The sequence below is a fragment of the Triturus cristatus genome, chromosome 2_1, assembly GCF_964204655.1.
Source record: "Triturus cristatus chromosome 2_1, aTriCri1.1, whole genome shotgun sequence".
Classification (NCBI taxonomy): domain Eukaryota; kingdom Metazoa; phylum Chordata; class Amphibia; order Caudata; family Salamandridae; genus Triturus; species Triturus cristatus.
The window spans coordinates 881,790,378-881,812,582 of record NC_140581.1 but is presented as its reverse complement, the minus strand read 5'-3'; the positions used below and the strand labels follow the sequence as shown (position 1 = coordinate 881,812,582).

At 47.6% G+C, this 22,205-nt stretch overlaps 1 protein-coding gene across 1 annotated transcript in view; it reads left to right on the top strand.

Moving 5' to 3' along the window:
• LOC146866029 (uncharacterized) overlaps positions 1 to 22,205 on the top strand; it is a 538,845-nt gene that overhangs the window by 390,540 nt on the left and 126,100 nt on the right. Inside the window, exon 10 of the mRNA XM_085640219.1 lies at positions 4,740 to 4,912. Coding sequence (XP_085496345.1) covers positions 4,740 to 4,912 — 173 coding nt within the window. The remainder of the gene's footprint in view (positions 1 to 4,739; positions 4,913 to 22,205) is intronic.

Here is a 22,205-nt window from a genome sequence, read left to right as displayed (position 1 = left end):
AGTGGCTACCTGCTCTGGTCCTAGTGGATGAAAGCAGGCCTGTTGGCAGACAAGGCCAGGCAAGATTGCAGGCCTAGGCCTCAAAATGACCACCAGCCACATGGCCAGGCCCAACAACATCAGCAAGGCCACCCCAAAAAACACACTTCCCCAACTCAATCCAATGCCATCCATTCCCTAAATGATGTCTAAATTCAACAGAGCACACAGAAAACAGTAGATTAATAAAGCTGTGGCTACCTGCTCTGGTCCTAGTGGATGAAAGCAGGCCTGTTGGCAGACAAGGCCAGGCAAGCTTGCAGGCCTAGGCCTCAAAATGGCCACCAGCCACATGGCCAGGCCCAACAACATCAGCAAGGCCACCCCAAAAAACACACTTCCCCAACTCAATCCAAGCCATCCATGCCCTAAATGATGTCTAAATTCAACAGAGCACACAGAAAACAGTAGATTAATAAAGCTGTGGCTACCTGCTCTGGTCCTAGTGGATGAAAGCAGGCCTGTTGGCAGACAAGGCCAGGCAAGCTTGCAAGCCTAGGCCTCAAAATGGCCACCAGCCACATGGCCAGGCCCAACAACATCAGCAAGGCCACCACAAAAAACACACTTCCCCAACTCAATCCAATGCCATCCATGCCCTAAATGATGTCTAAATTCAACAGAGCACACAGAAAACAGTAGATTAATAAAGCTGTGGCTACCTGCTCTGGTCCTAGTGGATGAAAGCAGGCCTGTTGGCAGACAAGGCCAGGCAAGCTTGCAGGCCTAGGCCTCAAAATGGCCACCAGCCACATGGCCAGGCCCAACAACATCAGCAAGGCCACCCCAAAAAACACACTTCCCCAACTCAATCCAATGCCATCCATTCCCTAAATGATGTCTAAATTCAACAGAGCACACAGAAAACAGTAGATTAATAAAGCTGTGGCTACCTGCTCTGGTCCTAGTGGATGAAAGCAGGCCTGTTGGCAGACAAGGCCAGGCAAGCTTGCAGGCCTAGGCCTCAAAATGGCCACCAGCCACATGGCCAGGCCCAACAACATCAGCAAGGCCACCCCAAAAAACACACTTCCCCAACTCAATCCAATGCCATCCATTCCCTAAATGATGTCTAAATTCAACAGAGCACACAGAAAACAGTAGATTAATAAAGCTGTGGCTACCTGCTCTGGTCCTAGTGGATGAAAGCAGGCCTGTTGGCAGACAAGGCCAGGCAAGCTTGCAGGCCTAGGCCTCAAAATGGCCACCAGCCACATAGCCAGGCCCAACAACATCAGCAAGGCCACCCCAAAAAACACACTTCCCCAACTCAATCCAATGCCATCCATGCCCTAAATGATGTCTAAATTCAACAGAGCACACAGAAAACAGTAGATTAATAAAGCTGTGGCTACCTGCTCTGGTCCTAGTGGATGAAAGCAGGCCTGTTGGCAGACAAGGCCAGGCAAGCTTGCAGGCCTAGGCCTCAAAATGGCCACCAGCCACATGGCCAGGCCCAACAACATCAGCAAGGCCACCCCAAAAAACACACTTCCCCAACTCAATCCAATGCCATCCATTCCCTAAATGATGTCTAAATTCAACAGAGCACACAGAAAACAGTAGATTAATAAAGCTGTGGCTACCTGCTCTGGTCCTAGTGGATGAAAGCAGGCCTGTTGGCAGACAAGGCCAGGCAAGCTTGCAGGCCTAGGCCTCAAAATGGCCACCAGCCACATGGCCAGGCCCAACAACATCACAAAGGCCACCCCAAAAAACACACTTCCCCAACTCAATCCAATGCCATCCATGCCCTAAATGTGCTTGAAAATGAAATACATTCAAAAAGCAAAAGGAACAGTTGCTTTATCATGCACACACACACCCATGAGGCCATGGCTAGCTCGGGCCTACTACTGCAACCCACAAAATTAAAAAAAAAAAAAAAGGAATGATGATAATTAATTAATTATCAAAAATAAATTGTAGTTACACAACAAATGCAATGCCCACAATCAAACACAACAACCACTTACTTGTAAAATATCCTATTCCAAAAAACCTGAAATCCAATTGCAATGATGCAGCAGACAAAAAGAGTGATCTTTCCAGCTCCAAATCTGAAGGCAGAATGAGCAGGAGATGGACAAAGCACTGGGAGGAGCCTGCTGGACAGGAACAGGAAGTTGGAGATTCTGTGTCACTTCCTCCCTCTCTCCACCTTGTAAAAAAATGACTCCTTGCACAAAAAAGGAAAGCCAAATGTCAATGTAAGGAGTTCTTTTCATCCAAAATCAGTATTTGCAGATGGTTTCATGCTGCTAGAGCCGATATTCCTCTCCAAATTGTAAATTTTACGTTGTTGAGTTCTCGAGCTTCACATTACTTCCGCCGGCGTGTCGAAAACGATATGATCGCGTTCTCTTCTTTGTCCCTGCCGCGTTGGATATGACGTGTTCGCGGTCTCTTTCTCCTGTTCGCGTTCGATTTCACGTGCCCGCGTCCTCATCCTCTGGCTCGCGATGTAGAATGACATGTTCGAGATCTCAATCTTCTCATACTCGCGCGGTGCATGATCGCGAGAAGAAAGACGTGATCGCGTGACAAATGACGTGATCGCGTGAAAAATGACGTTAATGCGGCCGCGAACTCTCGCGAGACAGCGCAAAAAGGCTACCAAAATCCAACATCTCGTGGAGAACGCGACCGGGTCAAGAAAACTTGTCGGAGAATGCAGGGATTCAGGTAAGGCGATCGCTCGCGTGCGAGAATGTATTATTTTACAGCGCGAGCAAGAAAGAAATTATCGCTAAGCTGCGGAATGCGGAAATTGTGACATTTTCGCGCTTTCCGCGGAACGCGAAAATGCCAAAATATCGCAATTTCCGCGAACGGAACGGAATTTTGGCCCAGGCCTAGTTGTAAGGCGTAGGTCATTTTTAGATCAATTTAGGAGCCTTTTTATGCAAGAATAGCGATATTGAGCCATTGAGACTGCTTAAGTGCGTCAGACTGACAGCTGAGATGATTGAATGATTTCTTTGGGGCTAATTCCAATGTCGGTGGGACAACCACCGACAAGCCGCTGGTGGCAGTCCCACCAACAACAATGCCATTGGTCCAACCGCCAGATTACGACTCTAGCAGTCAGAGCGAGTTAGGCTGGGGGAAAGAGAGCCGCCTCTGACAGGCTCAAGGATCCCGTCGGGACGGCGGTCGGATTCCTAATCACTACAATGCGGCGGTGCCTGCGCAGGCACTACCGTAGAGATTAGGATATCCCTTTCTGACTGCCTATTACTGCTAGCTGAGAAGGGACTTTGGGGGCACCTACCAGGGCCCCTGTCCCCAGTGGGCCTTCGCTATGGGGCAAGGGGGGCACATGTGGTGCCCCCAAACATCCATGTTCCAGGCACCATATGGTGCTTGACACATGGTGCATGGATGTTTGAAAACTGCCCTTTTGCATTGTGGCTTGTGCTGCGGCCCTTTTGTAGGGCCGCAGCACAAGCCGCAAAGCAAAAGAGCAGTTTCCGACTGTCTGCATGGTGAACACATTGTAATTAGGCAGGTATAACGGCCAGCATGTAATCGGTCAGACAGCTGCCTGATACGATGGCAGTCAGCTCATTCAACCGCCATCGTAATAAGGCCCTTAGGGATTACTTATTCCTTCACAAACTGTTGATTATTACATTTCATAAAGAAGGATTGAACCACTAGATATAAATGAGGAAATTGTGCTGTAACTAACCTAATCTGAGAACTAATTATGAAGTTGATAACTTCAGTTTAATATTCCCTATCCAAATTCTTCGGGAACTATCCTATTAGTGATGGCTAATGCCGAGGAGTCTGTATGAAAGTAAAAAAGCAATGTTTGGTCTTACACAGCAAATGGCTGGACAAGGTGGGGTGCTGTCTTTCTGCATATTATGTGTGTGGCTTTATTTACAAATGTTTTTAATTTGCCACTTATAGCCTCCTTTAGAGTTGGGACAGGGATCAACTGAAAGTCATTGTGCCAAAGTTTTCACCTGTGCCAAAATGCCAAAGGAAAATCCTCCACATTTTGGCTTCTGTTCCCGTTGTTTGGGAGAAGTTCTCACCAAATTGTCTATATTTGCCAAAGGAATAGGAAGGGAAAACATCCAACCTAAAATCCGTCAAATGCCAATGTTAGCTGGTCTAATTTCTGCAACTGAGAGTGGACAGTGTAAAGATGTCCAAAATCTGTGCACCATAGGCCCAGTCTCTCTAGCCTGCTAAGGGCGTTTCTGAGTATACTACAGAAATAATACTTACCTTGATGTGTAAATTTGCCAACGTTTCCGTTGTAGTGCTTCATGAGGGTAACAGCACCAGCCAAGATCAGGCCCCTGGACAAGGTTCCTTTGTACATTGGTGGAAATGGAAAAGTTTTACTAGCTGAATGCCTGTCTTCCGCCCAACACTCAACAGCGTGAATATATTGCTGGAGGCACAGCCAGTGAACCCTATGATTTTAGGGTAGATTCTCCATGACCTCCCACTCCTGTATATTTTTAAAAAAGAAATAATTTAAACAAACTCATCTTTTTTTTTTTAAAACCTGAGATACATTTTTGCAATGCTGACAACAGATTGTTGGGTAATAATTCACTTGATGTCACAATAAAAGTCAGAGCAGGAGGACACTGATATTTTCAATTATTTTCCATGTATTATATTTATGATGAGTGATTACCCTTCAGAACATTCAAATGGATCTTTTGTTTTAGCACTGAAAGAACTTCAGCTGGTTAGAGAGGATCTCATAACAGCACAGAAACTCTTGAACCCAGAAGTCAGACTCCTTCGAAACGCAGAAAGAGTACCGGACACCCCACAAAACAACTCAAACTGCCTGAAAGAAGAGAATGAATACAGACATCCGGAGAGCACATGTGCCCAGGTAATTAAAGTAAACAGGTAAAACAAAGATTCAGGTCAATAGGATCTCCACGAAGAAAGACAGGTTTGCCAAAGTGAACACGGTAATGCTAATCTCTCATTGCAGTTGCATCTACAATACTGAATACACTGTGGAAAAGTTATGTTATAGGAATTAAATTAAGCTAAAAGGGAATATTTGTGAGTTAGAGACGACGCCGATGTGATTGGTCATTATTTATGTGGGAAAGCAATAGATACAAATTATCATGAAATCAAATTTGTCCTTGTGTCCGTGTGCAGTTTCCAACAGCTTTCAGAGAAAGTTGGCACAATTTGTACAACATTTCACGGCTGTTATAAGACATCAGCATCTTTCTCATCACAGTCTTCGTGACAGTCATTATCGTCTTTCTAGAGCTGCTGTGTGGGTACTGGATTCATTTGAGGGGACGAGGGGGTTAATCTTGACCTGCATTGGCAGGTTTATCTGTCCACAGAAAGTCCTCTAATACTAATTTCATCTTTGTTTCTATTTCTAAAGGCCTCATGCTAGTAGCTTCCTCTTGCACAGGCCCCTGGACGAGTCAATCTTTGGAGTGTTTGACAGTGACTTATGGTTCAGAGCAGGTACCAGCTCCTGTTGCCATACCCTGCAGGTCCAGGGTACTGGCAGTTTGGACACACATATGCATCATAAGGGGGCAATAAGAATTTAGACCAAGGCAGTTTGAAGATGCCGGATGATGTCAGGAAAAACCTGGAGGCTTATTAACAATGGTGCCACTGGAATACTCTGGTGAATTGCAGCAATTTCCAAGCTCCAAGAAGAATTATGTATTTAAAAAGAACACCAGTTTGTGCAGCATTTTTTCAATTTGAATTGTGTGAATGACAAGTGGGGTTCCTTCTGTATCAAGGGGAACCATTTCACAGATAGTTCATGCTCAGCATCTTTGAAGCATATACATATGAAAAAATTCAGACTGAACTAATTGTGCCTTGTCTGGGAGGTGAAATATGTTTAGAGCATCCCAATGTAGGATAAATGAGAAGGGTCTCAGGCATCTTTTCTGCCTCTGTTATTTTGCAGTCAAAGACTGAATGTGTCTGTGGACCTATTTTGAAAAGCAGGTCTTTTGTACACTGGACAATGGAGAAGCTCTGGGCTTATAATGGCTGGTATAAGCTTTCTGCTCCAACATTACAATGTTTATCTTCATGTTTCTCCTTTTTCAGTATGTGAGGTAGCAGCAGAGGCACCTCAACAGGCGCATGCTGAGCATCAGAGAGAGCCTTGCTGCATCCTTACCTCTTGGACTGCATCCATATAGACATGTTCTGTGGCCCATTCCTCTCCTTCCAGTGTCACTGTTTCCCCTAGTGTGTGTACCACCTCCCTCCTTAAACCTCCCCCAAAGTCAGTTAATGTTAATGTCCTGCCCCATAGCCATAGATACCTGCATCTGTGGAGGGAGGAGTTTCAAACTCTCCTGGTATCTGAAAAAAAATGGCTAGGAACTTTGTCCCTCATTTAAGGAAACCATTTCTCAAATCCCTTCCGGGTGGGAGTCTGACTTTCCATGTAATATGGAATTTTAAATTTTATGTTGAAATTGAACAGAACTTTCACACTCTCTGTTGCTCAGCATGCTTCTGTTGATGTGCCTCTCCTGCTACCGCTTGAAGGCCTAAAGAGAGCACAGTTGCCCAGCCATAACCTGCTTCATTGCTTTCTGTAAGACAACCATAGTCACATACTCAGGGGGTGGGTGAGGTACACCAAGATAAGATTCAGTGGTGTGAAGGGGGAGTTTCCCACTCATTTCTGCTTTTCTGGGCAGGTACTTGCCGGAGGAAGCGGGAAAGCAGAGAATGTAGCTGGAGGCCCCATTCTCGTGGGGTCCTCTTGATTTGAGGAGAGGATGGCTTTAGGCCCCGAAGATGAAGAGGTCTGCTTCTTGGACATTGCAGTTGACATTTTTATGTGGAGCCCCATTGCCTGCCTTCTCCTGGCATGTCCTATCCACATCCTACTTAGTGGTCTCTTTGCCTCAGCCCAGAGTCTCTTGAATTGTGATTGAGTGACTCTACTGATGGGTGCATGTGGCCTGTTGGTGGATGCTCCCTTCGCCTCTGTAGTGGTTAGGCTGTTATGTTCATACTGTGCCTACCCATCGGCTGAGGTTCTTCTTCTACACTTTCCCTGGTCTCATTGTTCATCACTTGCTCGTTGGCTGCCTGCTGAATAACGAAACTAAAAAAATATACACACATTAATGACAATATCCATTTATTCATTTAAATTAAACATTAATGTTTAATAAAATCTTAATAAATGTTATGATGCATGACAATGTCACATAAGTCAATTTCCTTTGCCATTCAAGTTTCTAATATGAAACTGCGACTTTTGCCAGTGGACAGGTGTCAGGCCTGGCGCACAACCCGTACTGTGTAATCAACCCACACAGTATAAAACCCTCTGCCACGTGCAGCAGGTCTTTGACTTTGAGAATGGCCATTGGCTAGGCCTTGCCACCAATCCCGCTGCACACGCCCTTCAGCCTGTGAACTTGCCCTGCACATTATCTGCCATCAACAGCCAACCACTGCCGAACACAGCCATGTGCTATTTGCAGCAGGTTTGGCTAAGCAGAACTGTAGTGTAATAAATAGTTTTTTTCATTTGTATTCAGGATTTGCAAATCCTTTGCCTGATTTCTAAATCCTGAGACCCCAGATCGATTCCAGGGATCCAGGAAAGGTCTAGGATTTGGGCATTCTGTCCCATGATAAAAACTGTGTTTAACATCAATTGTAGAGCCCTCTGGAAATAAGAGTAAGATTTTTGTGTTTGTTTTTCATAACACAGTGCTCAGTAGACCATGTTGAGTAACAGCAGATGCAACAGAAATTATTCTGTGATGGGCAGCCAATCAGAGCGCAGTAGATTTACAAATTTGCAGCCAGTTTTTTTAATCTGCAATGGATGATGGGAAATAAAGTTCCCGAACCCAATGGAGTACCTTAATTTTTTTAGTTGAATCCTTAAATCCAGAAATGACCCACTAAGTAACAAGACAAATAGCTCTTAAATTTAACCTCTTCACACTCAGAAGGAAACATATTTAAATGATAAATTTTCCAAAACAGTTGAATAGATTTACACCAAACTATGCAAAGGCCCTGCTGTGAGAAAAGTGCTACTTTCATGTAAGTTTGGTGTAATTCTGTTCAGGTGTCTTTTGTATGAAGGAGGATATAACTCTATAGGAGTTAAAATGGGAAATATCACTTCTAGGACACCCCGCTTGACAGATCTATGTGAATCTTGCCATGAAGAACCAGATGTATATGAGCCTTTTTCTTAGAAAGTTTCAAGGACATTTGTCAAACACCACCAAATGTTTTAAAAAAACAAAAACTCTTCTTGCTTTCCGAGATGTGCAACAAGCATACAGATGCTCATTTATAGTAGTAGTAAAATTACTTTATTGATTTAATTTAAATCATAAAAGAGCAGCATAACCGCTAAAACACTTAAAATTCATAAGCAAGATACAGATTAATTAATAAATTCTCGTAAAAATATGTGATAAAAACTTTTAAAAACGGAATACATTGGTTCCTTCAGTCTTGTAATATTGAGTCAAGCTATTAGATACATTGTTCTTATGTAGGCTGCGAATTGATTAACTACACTTTATCACTTTACTTGCTTTGCCGGTTCAAGTTCTCTGTCTCTCTTTTCTAGTTCGTTTGCAGCTAAACTCAGAAACTTTATTGCTTTGCATGCCAATTGTACTGTCGAGCCTCCTAAACATTTTATTATGGCGGATCTACAAGTCCTTATTTGTTCTCTTTTCATTATTGGCCACAAAAGTTATTTTTGTATGGATAATAATGCCGGACAAATACAAAGTAGGTGGAGCAATGATTCATCTCCTTGTCCACAAAGATGGCAGTCCATTGAGGGCCAAGTCCGTTTCCATTTTGGGATTAGGTCTTTAGTTGGATAAACTCCCATTCTCAGTAAGGTCAGCTGCTGCTTCATGCGATTTGCAAAGTGTTCCGACAGGTATGGTTGAGGCTTTAACATTTTGTATGTTGGCAACATAATCCATGCGTTGGTTTTTGTGGTCAATGAGGCTTTATCCTTTTCCTGAGATAGCCGATTGATCGTTTTGTTGACTATTCGTTTGAACTCCGGGTAGGATAATATTGTGTGCCAAGCTTCCTCTAACGTTAAAGCTTCGATCGATTGCTTTAAGAATGGGTAAACTGAGTTACTCAATCTGGATTGCCTTTCAACCTCCAGCCAGCAGTAATGTGCCAGAGACCCTTCCTCTGCTGCTCGCATTCTCCAATAGTATTTTACCAGCGCTCCTTGTCCTGACGGGATCTGGTTTTTTAACCCAAATTCTAATCTAATCCGGGCTTGAGAAATGTGGCGCAGAATTTTGAATAGATTTTTGAAGAGACTAGTTTGGGCGATGTTCAGATTTGTTGCATCCTTTATATTTAGGAGTTCTGAACCGTACATGATTGAAGGTAAGAAATTTTCCGCCAAGACCTTTAGTAAATGGGACATCGAGCAGTCACCGAGTTTTTTTTGCAAGGTTTTAAATGCAAATAATAACTGTTTGGCTTGTGTTTTCCGCTGTTTTAGGTGTTGCTTGTAATTAAGGTGGCGATCCAAAGTTATTCCCAGATATTTATATGTTCCCTCCCGGTCCAGGCAATTGCTATTGATCGTCCAAGTGAATTTTGGTATCTTTTTATGTGGACTCGAAAAGCACATAACCTTTGTTTTTTTGAAGTTTATGTCTAATTGGTTTGAAGCTGTGGATACTGCTAGTTGGTTTATCAATCGTTGGAGGCCACGGAGCGTTTGGGATAACAGCAAAATGTCGTCGGCATATTGCAGACTTACTATTCTCACATCCCCCAGTTTTGGGGGGTCCCCTAATGTCGAACGTAAGTTAATATCTAAGTCGGCTGTATATATATTAAATAGACAGGGGGCTAGGACACACCCCTGTTTTAAACCATTGGTGGTGGTGATTTTGTTTGTTGAAGTTCGACTGTCTCCCATTTTTATTTGAACCCATGTTTTAGAGTAAAGGTTAATTATTGCGTTCAGTAGGTTTGTCGGGACTCCCCATGATTCAATTTTTGCCCACAGTGCTCATCTACGGACCTTGTCAAAGGCTGTCTTGAGATCCACAAAACATGCATACAGAACTTTAGAGTTGGCGATGGCTTGGTTGGCTAAAAGCGTGACAGCAGATGAATTTGTTAAGGTGCCCATTCCAGCTCGGAAGCCTGTTTGTGTATTGGGGATCAGTTTGATGCTGTCGACCCAATCCTCCAGGTCTTTCAGCAAGTTTGCGGCGTAGATTTTTTCCTCGACATCAATGAGGGCTATTAGCCTATAGTTTGAGGGATTTGAACGAGCCCCTGATTTAAATATTGGGTGTAATATGCTTCCTCGCCAAGAGTTTGAGATAGTGTGAGATTCCAAAATGTTAGCGAACAGTAATGATAGATGATTGGACCAAAATGCTGGATCTTTTTTAAATAGGGCATTGGGCAGGCCGTTTGGTCCTGGCGCCCCGTCAGACCTCTGTTTTCTTATGGCATTCAATACTTGTTTTTGTGTAATCTGTAGATCAAGGATTGATTGATCTGACCCTGGTGTTTCAGGTGAACCTCGCTGAAGTTTACCTTCAGGTTGTTTGACTTTAAGGTTACTGTGATCATTCGGATTTAATTTGTAAGTGGTGAAATCTGGGACCTGGAAGGTTGGTTTCGGTGTCTCAGCCGTCTGATGCTCTCTAATTGAAGTATCTCTAGAGATACTGGTGCTGAACCGTCTCGCTTTCAGTGTGTCATTTTAGACGGTTGCCCCAGGGGCTTTCTGGGTGTTAAATGTAGCCTCTATGTGAGCTCTCCATACATGCTCGGTTATGTCGGAGTTGTAATGACGATTTTTTCCATTTGATAGGAACTTGATTTGGGCCCTGTTGGAAACGGGTAGCGTGGTGCAGAGCGGGCGGGCCAAACTCCGGAGGAAATGTGCAAAGCATCCACGCAGTACACACAGGCGACACACAAGGCACACTACAAAAAGAGACACTACACTAGTTGAGGTAAAAAATAACTTTTGTATTGTCCAAAACCACAAGGTGTCACTAGGCAATCTCTGTACTGCGCCAACTGGCGCTCGGTTAACATTTACAGGGGGGGGAATTATGTACAGGGCAGGGCCAATCGGGCCCCTGCCGGAATTTTTGCGATTTAGAAGATAGTAAAAGTAAGTCCATTAGCTGCAACCTGCAATAAAGTCAACTCAGGGCATAACCTTAGGCGTTAGTCCGGACCACCTGTAATAAAACACATCATGACCTGACCATATCCCTTAACAACCTGGAGGTCCCCTGAGGCAGGAATCAAAATAGGCAGTTCATTCACCTTAAAACCTGGCATCTAGACATAGCGCTGCATACAACACATGACTAGCACTTTAAATCATAGCCATTGACATAGCGCTTAAGAGCATGACATTAGAATATAGCGCCGCACATATCACGGCGAAAGCGCTTCAAAACATAGCCATTGACATAGCGCTTAAGAGCATGACATTTGAATATAGTGCTGCACATATCACGGCGAAAGCGCTTCAAAACATAGCCATTGACATAGCGCTTAAGAGCATGACATTTGAATATAGCGCTGCACATATCACGGCGAAAGCGCTTCAAAACATAGCCATTGACATAGCGCTTAAGAGCATGACATTTGAATATAGCGCTGCACATATCACGGCGAAAGCGCTTCAAAACATAGCCATTGACATAGCGCTTAGGAGCATGACATTTGAATATAGCGCTGCACAACTAGCATTGACCATAGCGCTTTAAATATGGCATTATAGCATAGTGCTACACCTGGCAGATCAATGGCGCTTCAGATAGGGCCCTCACTGGGAGCATTCAGCATAGCAAGCTCTTGGGGCAGTAGACTTGGCAAGCTCTGGGAGCATCAACCATGGCCAGCCACTGCAGCGCTAGGCATTGCATTTAGTCCGGGCAGGTCCGTGGGCCCTCCGAGGTGTCCACCCCCTCCAGCATCCCTCTAGGCCGTTGCAGCTGCCCACTGTCCTGTGGGGCAGCTGTGCAGGCTCCTGGCACCAGGGGCGGGCACCGGCAATGTACCCCGTTGCCCCCCTCCTCCACTACCAGTCCCACACGACGCCGGGGGCGGGCACCGACAATGTGCCCCGACACACCCTGCAAGTGCGCCCCCACAAGGTCCCAAAAATGTGAAGGGTCCCCGGGGCGGGCACCGATAATGTGCCCCGTCGCCCCCTCCACGCCACTGGTTCCCCCAATGCCCCACTCACCGGGCTCTCGGCTGCAGGCGTCTTGGCGGCCTCCCAGCAGCAGGCTGTCACTCTCTCCGGCTGCAGGCACAGCCACTTCAAAGATAGCGCTCACCAAATCCAGCGCTCTCCTTCCAGGGGCAGCTTGGAAATAGCGCTCTCCTTTGTAAATAGCGCTCTCCTTCCAGGGGCAGCTTGGAAATAGCGCTCTCCTTTGTAAATAGCGCTCTCCTTCCAGGGGCAGCTTGGAAATAGCGCTCTCCTTTGTAAATAGCGCTCTCCTTCGAGGGGCAGCTTGGAAATAGTGCTCTCCTTTGTAAATAGCGCTCTCCTTCCAGGGGCAGCTTGGAAATAGCGCTCTCCTTTGTAAATAGCGCTCTCCTTCCAGGGGCAGCTTGGAAATAGCGCTCTCCTTTGTAAATAGCGCTCTCCTTCCAGGGGCAGCTTGTAAATAGCGCTCTCTGGTTCCTGCCCCTTGCTTGAGGTTTTCTTGAGGGGGGGAAATTGCGTTGGTTGCTGAAGGCGGACTAATTAGTCTCTGCCTGTCGTCCCTGGATTCTCCTCTCGCCGGGCGAGATCAGTGGGTAGTTCAGGATCCCTCACTCACTTAAAGGGCAGCGCCTAAACCCTGTCACTTTCAGAGGCATAGGTCCCTGACTAATCCTACCGCCTAAACTCCTGCGAAGGCTTTTCCAAGTCTGAATTGCCACCACTATATCTTTCCCTCGCCCTGTGGACAGTAGGGGGGTGGTAGGTAGGCTCAGGGCCCAGCACACAGGCCTATGTGGCGGTAACCCCTTGCAGCAGGTCCCCTCTCTCCCTGGTCCACCCTCTGACTGACTGCATGGCAACCCAGCTCCGCCCTTTAGATTCCCCTCACCCCACCTTCCAGACAGTGCCAGAAGCTTCTAGAAGCGTCTGGGGAAACTGGCTCTAACTGGCCTAGGGGGAGGGGTAGAGCACCCTGGGTGCCAGGCTTCCCTCCAAAAGCTGGGGCTGCTGGGAAATAACGCCTAGACTGTCAACCTAGCTCAGTCAAACGGCGCAACCACACAGCTTTGGCATCCATTTTAAGTTATATTTTTAAAATGGGGAAACTCAGTCTGCACACATTCATACAGCATTCATATATCATTTAGTTTCCCAGAAAAGCGAAAAATTTCTAGGGAAAAGGGCCAAGTCCAACATAACCCCCTTCCAGCCAAAAGCCAGGGTAGACCGATCAATGCCTTGATGGGCTTCCCTGCTTAGGGCGAGAAAAGGTGGACGCAGGCCCGCAACTGCAGGAGCACCCGCAGGTTCTCCTCCACTCTGGAACCCGAAGGTTCCCTCTCTCAAACCTTCCTCGACCGACTGAGCCACCACCCAGGGGTCCCCTAGCTGGTTGTGGCCAGGACTGGCCCCTAGGCCACCCAGATGTCTCTGGCCCTTGCGGTCTCACAGAGTGGGGGGCAGTAACCCCAGGCCCATAGTACCCGTTGACCACTCTCCTCCTCCTCCTTGCAGTTCCGAACTGCCACTGGTCCGCCCACCTGGGGTCCGCACCCTCAGGCTGACCAGCCATCAGGGGCGAGGCTCTCCTCCCCCTACCTCTCCTTCTGGGGTTCCTCACCCTACTCCTATGCGAGGCAACCTCAGACCACCACTCTCTCCCCAGTCCAGGGCCTTGACCCTTCAACTGGTTCCCCAGCCTAGGGTCTAAACCCCTTAGGCTGCACCGGTGCCAGGGGCGAGCCCTCCCTCCCCCTGCACCCCCTCCCAGAGTTCCGCACCCTCCCAACGGGAGTAGCACCCCTGGAAGACAATTCTGGGGGGACACTGCTAACAGATGTCCCACCCGCCAGGTCAGGCAGTACCCATCCCTGGCCTCCCAACCCAGGATCTAAGCCCTGTGGCTGAGCCGGTGCCCGAGGTGAGACCTTCCTCCCTCTGCACCCCCTTCCAGAGTTCCGCACCCTCCCACCTGGAGAAGTACCCCTGGAAGTCAATTCTGGGGGGACACTGTTAACAGATGTCCCACCCGCCAGGTCAGGCAGTACCCATCCCTGGCCTCCCAACCCAGGATCTAAGCCCTGTGGCTGAGCCGGTGCCCGAGGTGAGACCTTCCTCCCTCTGCACCCCCTTCCAGAGTTCCGCACCCTCCCACCTGGAGAAGTACCCCTGGAAGTCAATTCTGGGGGGACACTGTTAACAGATGTCCCACCCGCCAGGTCAGGCAACCCCTGAACCTGGCATCCCAGCCCAGGATCTAAACCCTGCAACTGGGCCAACCCCAGGACCTCAGGAGCTCTGATTACAGATGCCCCGGGTCCTCCTGACACTAGGGGCTCCCCCTCACCGGGCGGCACATCAGGACAGCCTAGGCTCCCAACCTGGGGCTCCCTTACGGAACTCTCCAGGCCCTGAGACTGCGGTTGGGGCACCTCGGGACACCTCCCCGTCTCACTCCTTCCTATGGATAGGTCGTGAGGCCCTACAACCCTCTCTCTTCCCGGGGACCTAGCTGGGCTATTCGCCACCTCTCCCAGATCGCTGGGTTGGAAGATCTCTGCACCACCCTCTTCAGGGTCACTCCCCAATGCCTCCTCAGACACCCTGGCCCTCACCCAGAGGTCTGCCTCCTGTGCAAGCTCCCTGGGGTCGGAGAACCCACACTGTACTAGGTGGTGACGCAACCTGGGGGAACAATTTCTGAGCATGTGCTCCCGGATGAGTACCTGGCACAGCCCTTCCCACTCATTCACTGCACTCCTCACCACCCAATCCTCCAATGCAGTCCCACACACCTCCGCAAACTCCCCCCAGGACTGGTGGGACAGTTTTACCCTGCCCCTGAACTGTAACCTGTCCCCCTCTTCCTGGGAATCAGGCACCATCTCCTGGGCTCTGGGAGTGGGACACCCTACATTGGATCAACTCTCGCTGCCACCACTGGATCCCACCCTCACTGGTGAATCCAGACCACAAAAACCACTCTCAGGGGACAACCTACCCTCCCGAGCTGGTCTCTCCCTGGCAAAGGCCCTCTCTGCCTCCGCCATCCTCTCCTGCGCTAGGACCTTCTCCGTCTCTAGCCTCTTCTCCTCTACCCTCAGCCGCGCTAGCTCCACCTTGAGCCTTTCCAGCGCCAGCTGATGCTCCCTTTCTTCCCTCCTATCTACCCACTCTTCTGGGGACAGGGAAAGGGACGGGGCGGCGCCCCCGGGACTGGACCCAGCGTGGGACTCCCTAACTCTGGTGTCCTCCCTCGCTACTGGCGTCTCCCCCCAACCATTTTCTTCCTCCTCGTCAGTGTCACCACCCTCCGGGGTTATGGACTGGGCTCCCTCACTCTCGGAGTCCTCCCCTCTCTGGAGGTCCTCCTCTGGGTCTCCGCTAAATCCACCCTTTAAATATGCGGAGGGGTAATCTGACAGGTCCCCGCCAACCTCTAAGGGTTCCCCCCTCTTGAGGGCCTCATAGAGAAAGAGCTTCCTGCGTGTGTTGCCTACTGGGGGTATCCCTCTCTCCCTGCAGAAATCCACTACTTCCTGCTCTGTGTACTCCATCAGGCAAACCTCCTCGTAGGTCAGCCCCATCCTGGCAAGGTACACCCGGGACACACCACCCACAGTGCAACAAGGGGACACAATTTAAAAACACACTTCCAGGAGGAAATCACAATTAAGGAAAAAAACAATAATTCCCCACAACCTGAGATTCCTTCAATCCTCAGTTTGCAGTGCAACCCGTGGTCGCTGCGGTACTGCGCAAACACAAGTCCTATCCCACCGCTGAACACCAATGTTGGAAACGGGTAGCGTGGTGCAGAGCGGGCGGGCCAAACTCCAGAGGAAATGTGCAAAGCATCCACGCAGTACACACAGGCGACACACAAGGCACACTACAAAAAGAGACACTACACTAGTTGAGGTAAAAAATAACTTTTGTATTGTCCAAAACCACAAGGTGTCACTAGGCAATCTCTGTACTGCGCCAACTGGCGCTCGGTTAACATTTACAGGGGGGGGAATTATGTACAGGGCAGGGCCAATCGGGCCCCTGCCGGAATCATTGCGATTTAGAAGATAGTAAAAGTAAGTCCATTAGCTGCAACCTGCAATAAAGTCAACTCAGGGCATAACCTTAGGCGTTAGTCCGGACCACCTGTAATAAAACACATCATGACCTGACCATATCCCTTAACAACCTGGAGGTCCCCTGAGGCAGGAATCAAAATAGGCAGTTCATTCACCTTAAAACCTGGCATCTAGACATAGCGCTGCATACAACACATGACTAGCACTTTAAATCATAGCCATTGACATAGCGCTTAAGAGCATGACATTAGAATATAGCGCCGCACATATCACGGCGAAAGCGCTTCAAAACATAGCCATTGACATAGCGCTTAAGAGCATGACATTTGAATATAGTGCTGCACATATCACGGCGAAAGCGCTTCAAAACATAGCCATTGACATAGCGCTTAAGAGCATGACATTTGAATATAGCGCTGCACATATCACGGCGAAAGCGCTTCAAAACATAGCCATTGACATAGCGCTTAAGAGCATGACATTTGAATATAGCGCTGCACATATCACGGCGAAAGCGCTTCAAAACATAGCCATTGACATAGCGCTTAAGAGCATGACATTTGAATATAGCGCTGCACAACTAGCATTGACCATAGCGCTTTAAATATGGCATTATAGCATAGTGCTACACCTGGCAGATCAATGGCGCTTCAGATAGGGCCCTCACTGGGAGCATTCAGCATAGCAAGCTCTTGGGGCAGTAGACTTGGCAAGCTCTGGGAGCATCAACCATGGCCAGCCACTGCAGCGCTAGGCATTGCATTTAGTCCGGGCAGGTCCGTGGGCCCTCCGAGGTGTCCACCCCCTCCAGCATCCCTCTAGGCCATTGCAGCTGCCCACTGTCCTGTGGGGCAGCTGTGCAGGCTCCTGGCACCAGGGGCGGGCACCGGCAATGTACCCCGTTGCCCCCCTCCTCCACTACCAGTCCCACACGACGCCGGGGGCGGGCACCGACAATGTGCCCCGACACACCCTGCAAGTGCGCCCCCACAAGGTCCCAAAAATGTGAAGGGTCCCCGGGGCGGGCACCGATAATGTGCCCCGTCGCCCCCTCCACGCCACTGGTTCCCCCAATGCCCCACTCACCGGGCTCTCGGCTGCAGGCGTCTTGGCGGCCTCCCAGCAGCAGGCTGTCACTCTCTCCGGCTGCAGGCACAGCCACTTCAAAGATAGCGCTCACCAAATCCAGCGCTCTCCTTCCAGGGGCAGCTTGGAAATAGCGCTCTCCTTTGTAAATAGCGCTCTCCTTCCAGGGGCAGCTTGGAAATAGCGCTCTCCTTTGTAAATAGCGCTCTCCTTCCAGGGGCAGCTTGGAAATAGCGCTCTCCTTTGTAAATAGCGCTCTCCTTCGAGGGGCAGCTTGGAAATAGCGCTCTCCTTTGTAAATAGCGCTCTCCTTCCAGGGGCAGCTTGGAAATAGCGCTCTCCTTTGTAAATAGCGCTCTCCTTCCAGGGGCAGCTTGGAAATAGCGCTCTCCTTTGTAAATAGCGCTCTCCTTCCAGGGGAAGCTTGTAAATAGCGCTCTCTGGTTCCTGCCCCTTGCTTGAGGGTTTCTTGAGGGGGGGAAATTGCGTTGGTGGCTGAAGGCGGACTAATTAGTCTCTGCCTGTCGTCCCTGGATTCTCCTCTCGCCGGGCGAGATCAGTGGGTAGTTCAGGATCCCTCACTCACTTAAAGGGCAGCGCCTAAACCCTGTCACTTTCAGAGGCATAGGTCCCTGACTAATCCTACCGCCTAAACTCCTGCGAAGGCTTTTCCAAGTCTGAATTGCCACCACTATATCTTTCCCTCGCCCTGTGGACAGTAGGGGGGTGGTAGGTAGGCTCAGGGCCCAGCACACAGGCCTATGTGGCGGTAACCCCTTGCAGCAGGTCCCCTCTCTCCCTGGTCCACCCTCTGACTGACTGCATGGCAACCCAGCTCCGCCCTTTAGATTCCCCTCACCCCACCTTCCAGACAGTGCCAGAAGCTTCTAGAAGCGTCTGGGGAAACTGGCTCTAACTGGCCTAGGGGGAGGGGTAGAGCACCCTGGGTGCCAGGCTTCCCTCCAAAAGCTGGGGCTGCTGGGAAATAACGCCTAGACTGTCAACCTAGCTCAGTCAAACGGCGCAACCACACAGCTTTGGCATCCATTTTAAGTTATATTTTTAAAATGGGGAAACTCAGTCTGCACACATTCATACAGCATTCATATATCATTTAGTTTCCCAGAAAAGCGAAAAATTTCTAGGGAAAAGGGCCAAGTCCAACAGGCCCAAAACTCTTTTGAGTTTTGTTGTCAGCTGACGTGAAGCATTTTTGTCCAAAATTGCTCATTGTATGCGCGTTTCGCTGCATGAATCTCTTTTTTTAGGTCGCTTCTCATTTGTTTGATTGTGGTCAAGGCCTGCCGAGAGGGTTGTTGGCCATGAGTTCACGTTTGTCTGAGAGCTTTATTTAGTTGTCTTTTTTTTTATCCTGAGGGCGTGAGTGTACCATACTGACCCGCTGATCCTGGCGGATTTTTTGCTTCTAGGACTGTGTGAAAACTTTCTGTTCAGGCTGTTAATAAGTGACTCCCAGGCCTCTATCCCTAATGGATTTGTGTCGGTAGCGGCCAATGAAGCCAAACAGAGCTTCATAATTGCATCTACGGTATTATTGTTCCATGTTATTCGGTTTAAATTGTACATTTGGATGAATTGTGTGAGGGCAGTGATTGGCCGGAGCTTTTCACGAATATTGGGTAATATAAAAGATTGAGGATAGTGGTCGCTGTCTACTCTTTCAATTATTTGAAAGTTCGTAATGAACGGAAATAGGTCTGGGTCTGCTAGCGTGAAGTCGATGGTTGCTCCTAATTTCGCCGTCACTCTTGTGAAAGCTGCAGGACTATCTTGTGGGCCTCGACCATTTAAAGTATACAATGATTGATTATCCAGCAGGACGGCGCATTTCTTACCCGAAGTGTCGAGTCTAGTTGTGTTGTTGTTCCTGATCTTTATATTGGTGGGTAGGTTTTTTTCTTGGCCTTGCATCAAATTCATGTTAAAATCCCCGGACAATATTATATTGGCATGTGGGTAGATTAGCTTTAGGGTTTTAATGGCAGCTTCCAATTGTTTGATATCTCTCCCCTTATGCTTATAAGCTGGGTGCATGTAGATGTTCAAAATTAGAAGGGTGCAGGTAATAGAGACTGTAAGTTTAATACATTGCTTCCAGCAGGAGTCTAAATCGATGTTTTCTTCTTCCCATAAAGTTCCTGTTGAGATATACATTGATAGGCCACCTTTGGCTCTTCCATGTGCTGACTCCTTTTTAGCTGGGATAAGATGTTCTTTGTAACCTACAATTGGGGTGTGTATTGTCTGTCAAGTTTCTTGCAATAGCAGTATATCATACTGTAGGATGAAGTCGGCAAAATCGATTTCTTCTATTTTAGAGGCTAGGCCGTTCACGTTCCAGGAGCAGTCCTGCAATGTGTTTGGATTTTTATGGCTTTTTTTTCATGCTGCTCCTTGTTGTGTGTTTGGGGATCTCCAGTACTGGTTGTCCTCTTTACTAGCTGTTTCTGAGTGTGAAATTGTAATCGTGAATTGTCTTATGGATTGAGCGTCATCCTGCGTTAGGTCCAGATTCTCTGGGCCTTTCGCTCCTTTTAATACGCCCTCTGTGCAGTAGGGGTGTTGTAGGGGACTAGGATAATGAGGAGGTTCCACCTTTTTTAGTTCCATTCCCCATGATGCAAATACCTCCTTGTACCTCAGGATCTGTTCAATGACCAAGTAATTTATCCAAGTAGCTGTTGTTATTTCAGGCCCTGTTTGGTTGGGGTTAGGTTTAAATTCGATTCTTTCCAAGTCCCTGGATGTGATATATCTCAGGGCAGGAAGAGATTTGAGTAACCTTATTATTGCGGTTCGATTCAGTATGTCGTGGGCTCCCCTCGATTTATAATGTGGGACCAATTCTAGCTGGCCTTGAGCAGTGAGCAATTGTGTTCTTGTATGGTCTTTCGGGGTCCCTTTTAATGCTTCTGTTGGGTCTTGGTGATGTATTTCGACGTGATGGGTATGTTTGGCTTGGTCTTGTTGAATACTTTCAGTGGGCTCTCTAAACCTCTGGGACTGCGGGTTAGTTTTGATTTCATTATTGACAATTCGCACCTGTATGGCTCCTTTCCCACTTAGTGCTGCGTCCTGCGTACTTGTCTTTATCTTTAGATCCTGTGGTATTTGGATTATGTCTGTTTTTGCGTTTTTTTTACTTATTACATTGTTTTGTTCCTTCCTGATCGAGGGTTTGAATATGTCGTATATTTTACTTATTGACAAATTTTCTTTTTTTTGCACATCGTGGTTTCTTGAAGTGGAAGCCTCTTTTATTGCCGGGTTGTTATGATCCGGCGTGCTGACTATACCGCTGTTGCTTTCATCATCTTTGTCTTGTCTTTTCTGGGTGGGTGTCAATGATGATTGTGGAATGGCTTTGTTTAATTAACTTTTCCTTGCTTTCCTCAGGCGTTTCCGTTCCCACTTTGTGAGGGATGTTTTCAAGCTTATTTGTTCCTTACTTTCTGCAGCTTCCTTTGGTGAATTGCTTTGATTAGAAATTGGTGATGAGCCTACTAAATGTGGCTGTTCGTCTAGTTGTTCGGACCCTTTCTCGATGTCAAGTAAATTACTGCATTCGCCTTCTTGAGGATTCATTTCCTCTTTTTTTGATAATTTGTTGTTAATATTGGATATGTCCCCACTAATTCTGTCTGCTTCCTTGGGGTCTCTTTGCATAGGTGTTATGGAATTAAGTTGTGTTCCCCTGACTGCCCCCAATAGCTCTAACATTACAGTTGGGACAGTTGCGAGCTTATCAATTATTTGGTAGCAATGACACGTGTGGTATGTGATGTCCTGCGCATGTTGTACCTTTGTTATCATGGCATTTAGATCATGCAATTTTTGTTCAATCCCCTGAACATATAATGCTAAGACATTTAATAGCTCGACTTGAGTATCCAGCTTGTCAGCATGATAAGTCATAGCTGATCGATCGTTTTCATAATGCCTAATAGCTGATTCCAAAATGGTCCTATTGGTGTCTCTTCTTGTTGTTCTGTTGAATGTTGTCCTCCTTGTTTGTTAGTGCTTCGTTGTTGCGCAGATAAGTTTTGTGTTTCTAAGTGGCTGAGTGAGTTGAATTGTTCGGCCTCATAGGAGTCGTAGGGCACTGGCCCCTTTTTCTTTTGTTGAGATGGTCCCTGTTCCAACTGATGCGCGATTTGAATTTGGTTAATTGGTGTTTTTGAATTAGTGGAGAGTTGATCTTGCCCCTAGACTGTTTGTCCCCCGAACTGGTCAAGGGGTTGAGGGTCTGCCGGTGAGTGTAGTAATGCGCAGGAGCTATCGATACTGTCCTGCCAGAGCACCAGGTTGTCCTCCGGGCTCTGCACTTCAGGGCACTGCTGGGCGGTTTGTAGTTACTGGTGTCGTTGGTTTGGTTGGTTTAATTGAGCCTGGCTGGTCCATTGTTTCAACATGGACTCCCAGTTTGATCCCGGGTCATTGTGGAAAACAACCTGAACGGTCTGTTGATGAGATCCTTGATGGTCAGTAAGTGAGCTCAAACAGTCCTGTACAGGACTGGCCCATCTTGAGTCTTCTAATGTGGTAAGCTTAGGGTCCACTTGCTCTGTGCCTTCCTTATTTGCAGTTTTGCTAACACTATCTTTATGTGTCTCATTACCTGGACTGCCCCCCTTGGTCTTCTTGGCTTCTCTTCCTACCTTGACTAATTTATGAGCCTTTTGCTTCCCCGGGGATAAACTCCGACATAATTTTATGAAGTCTGTTATGAGAGCCCGCTTGTT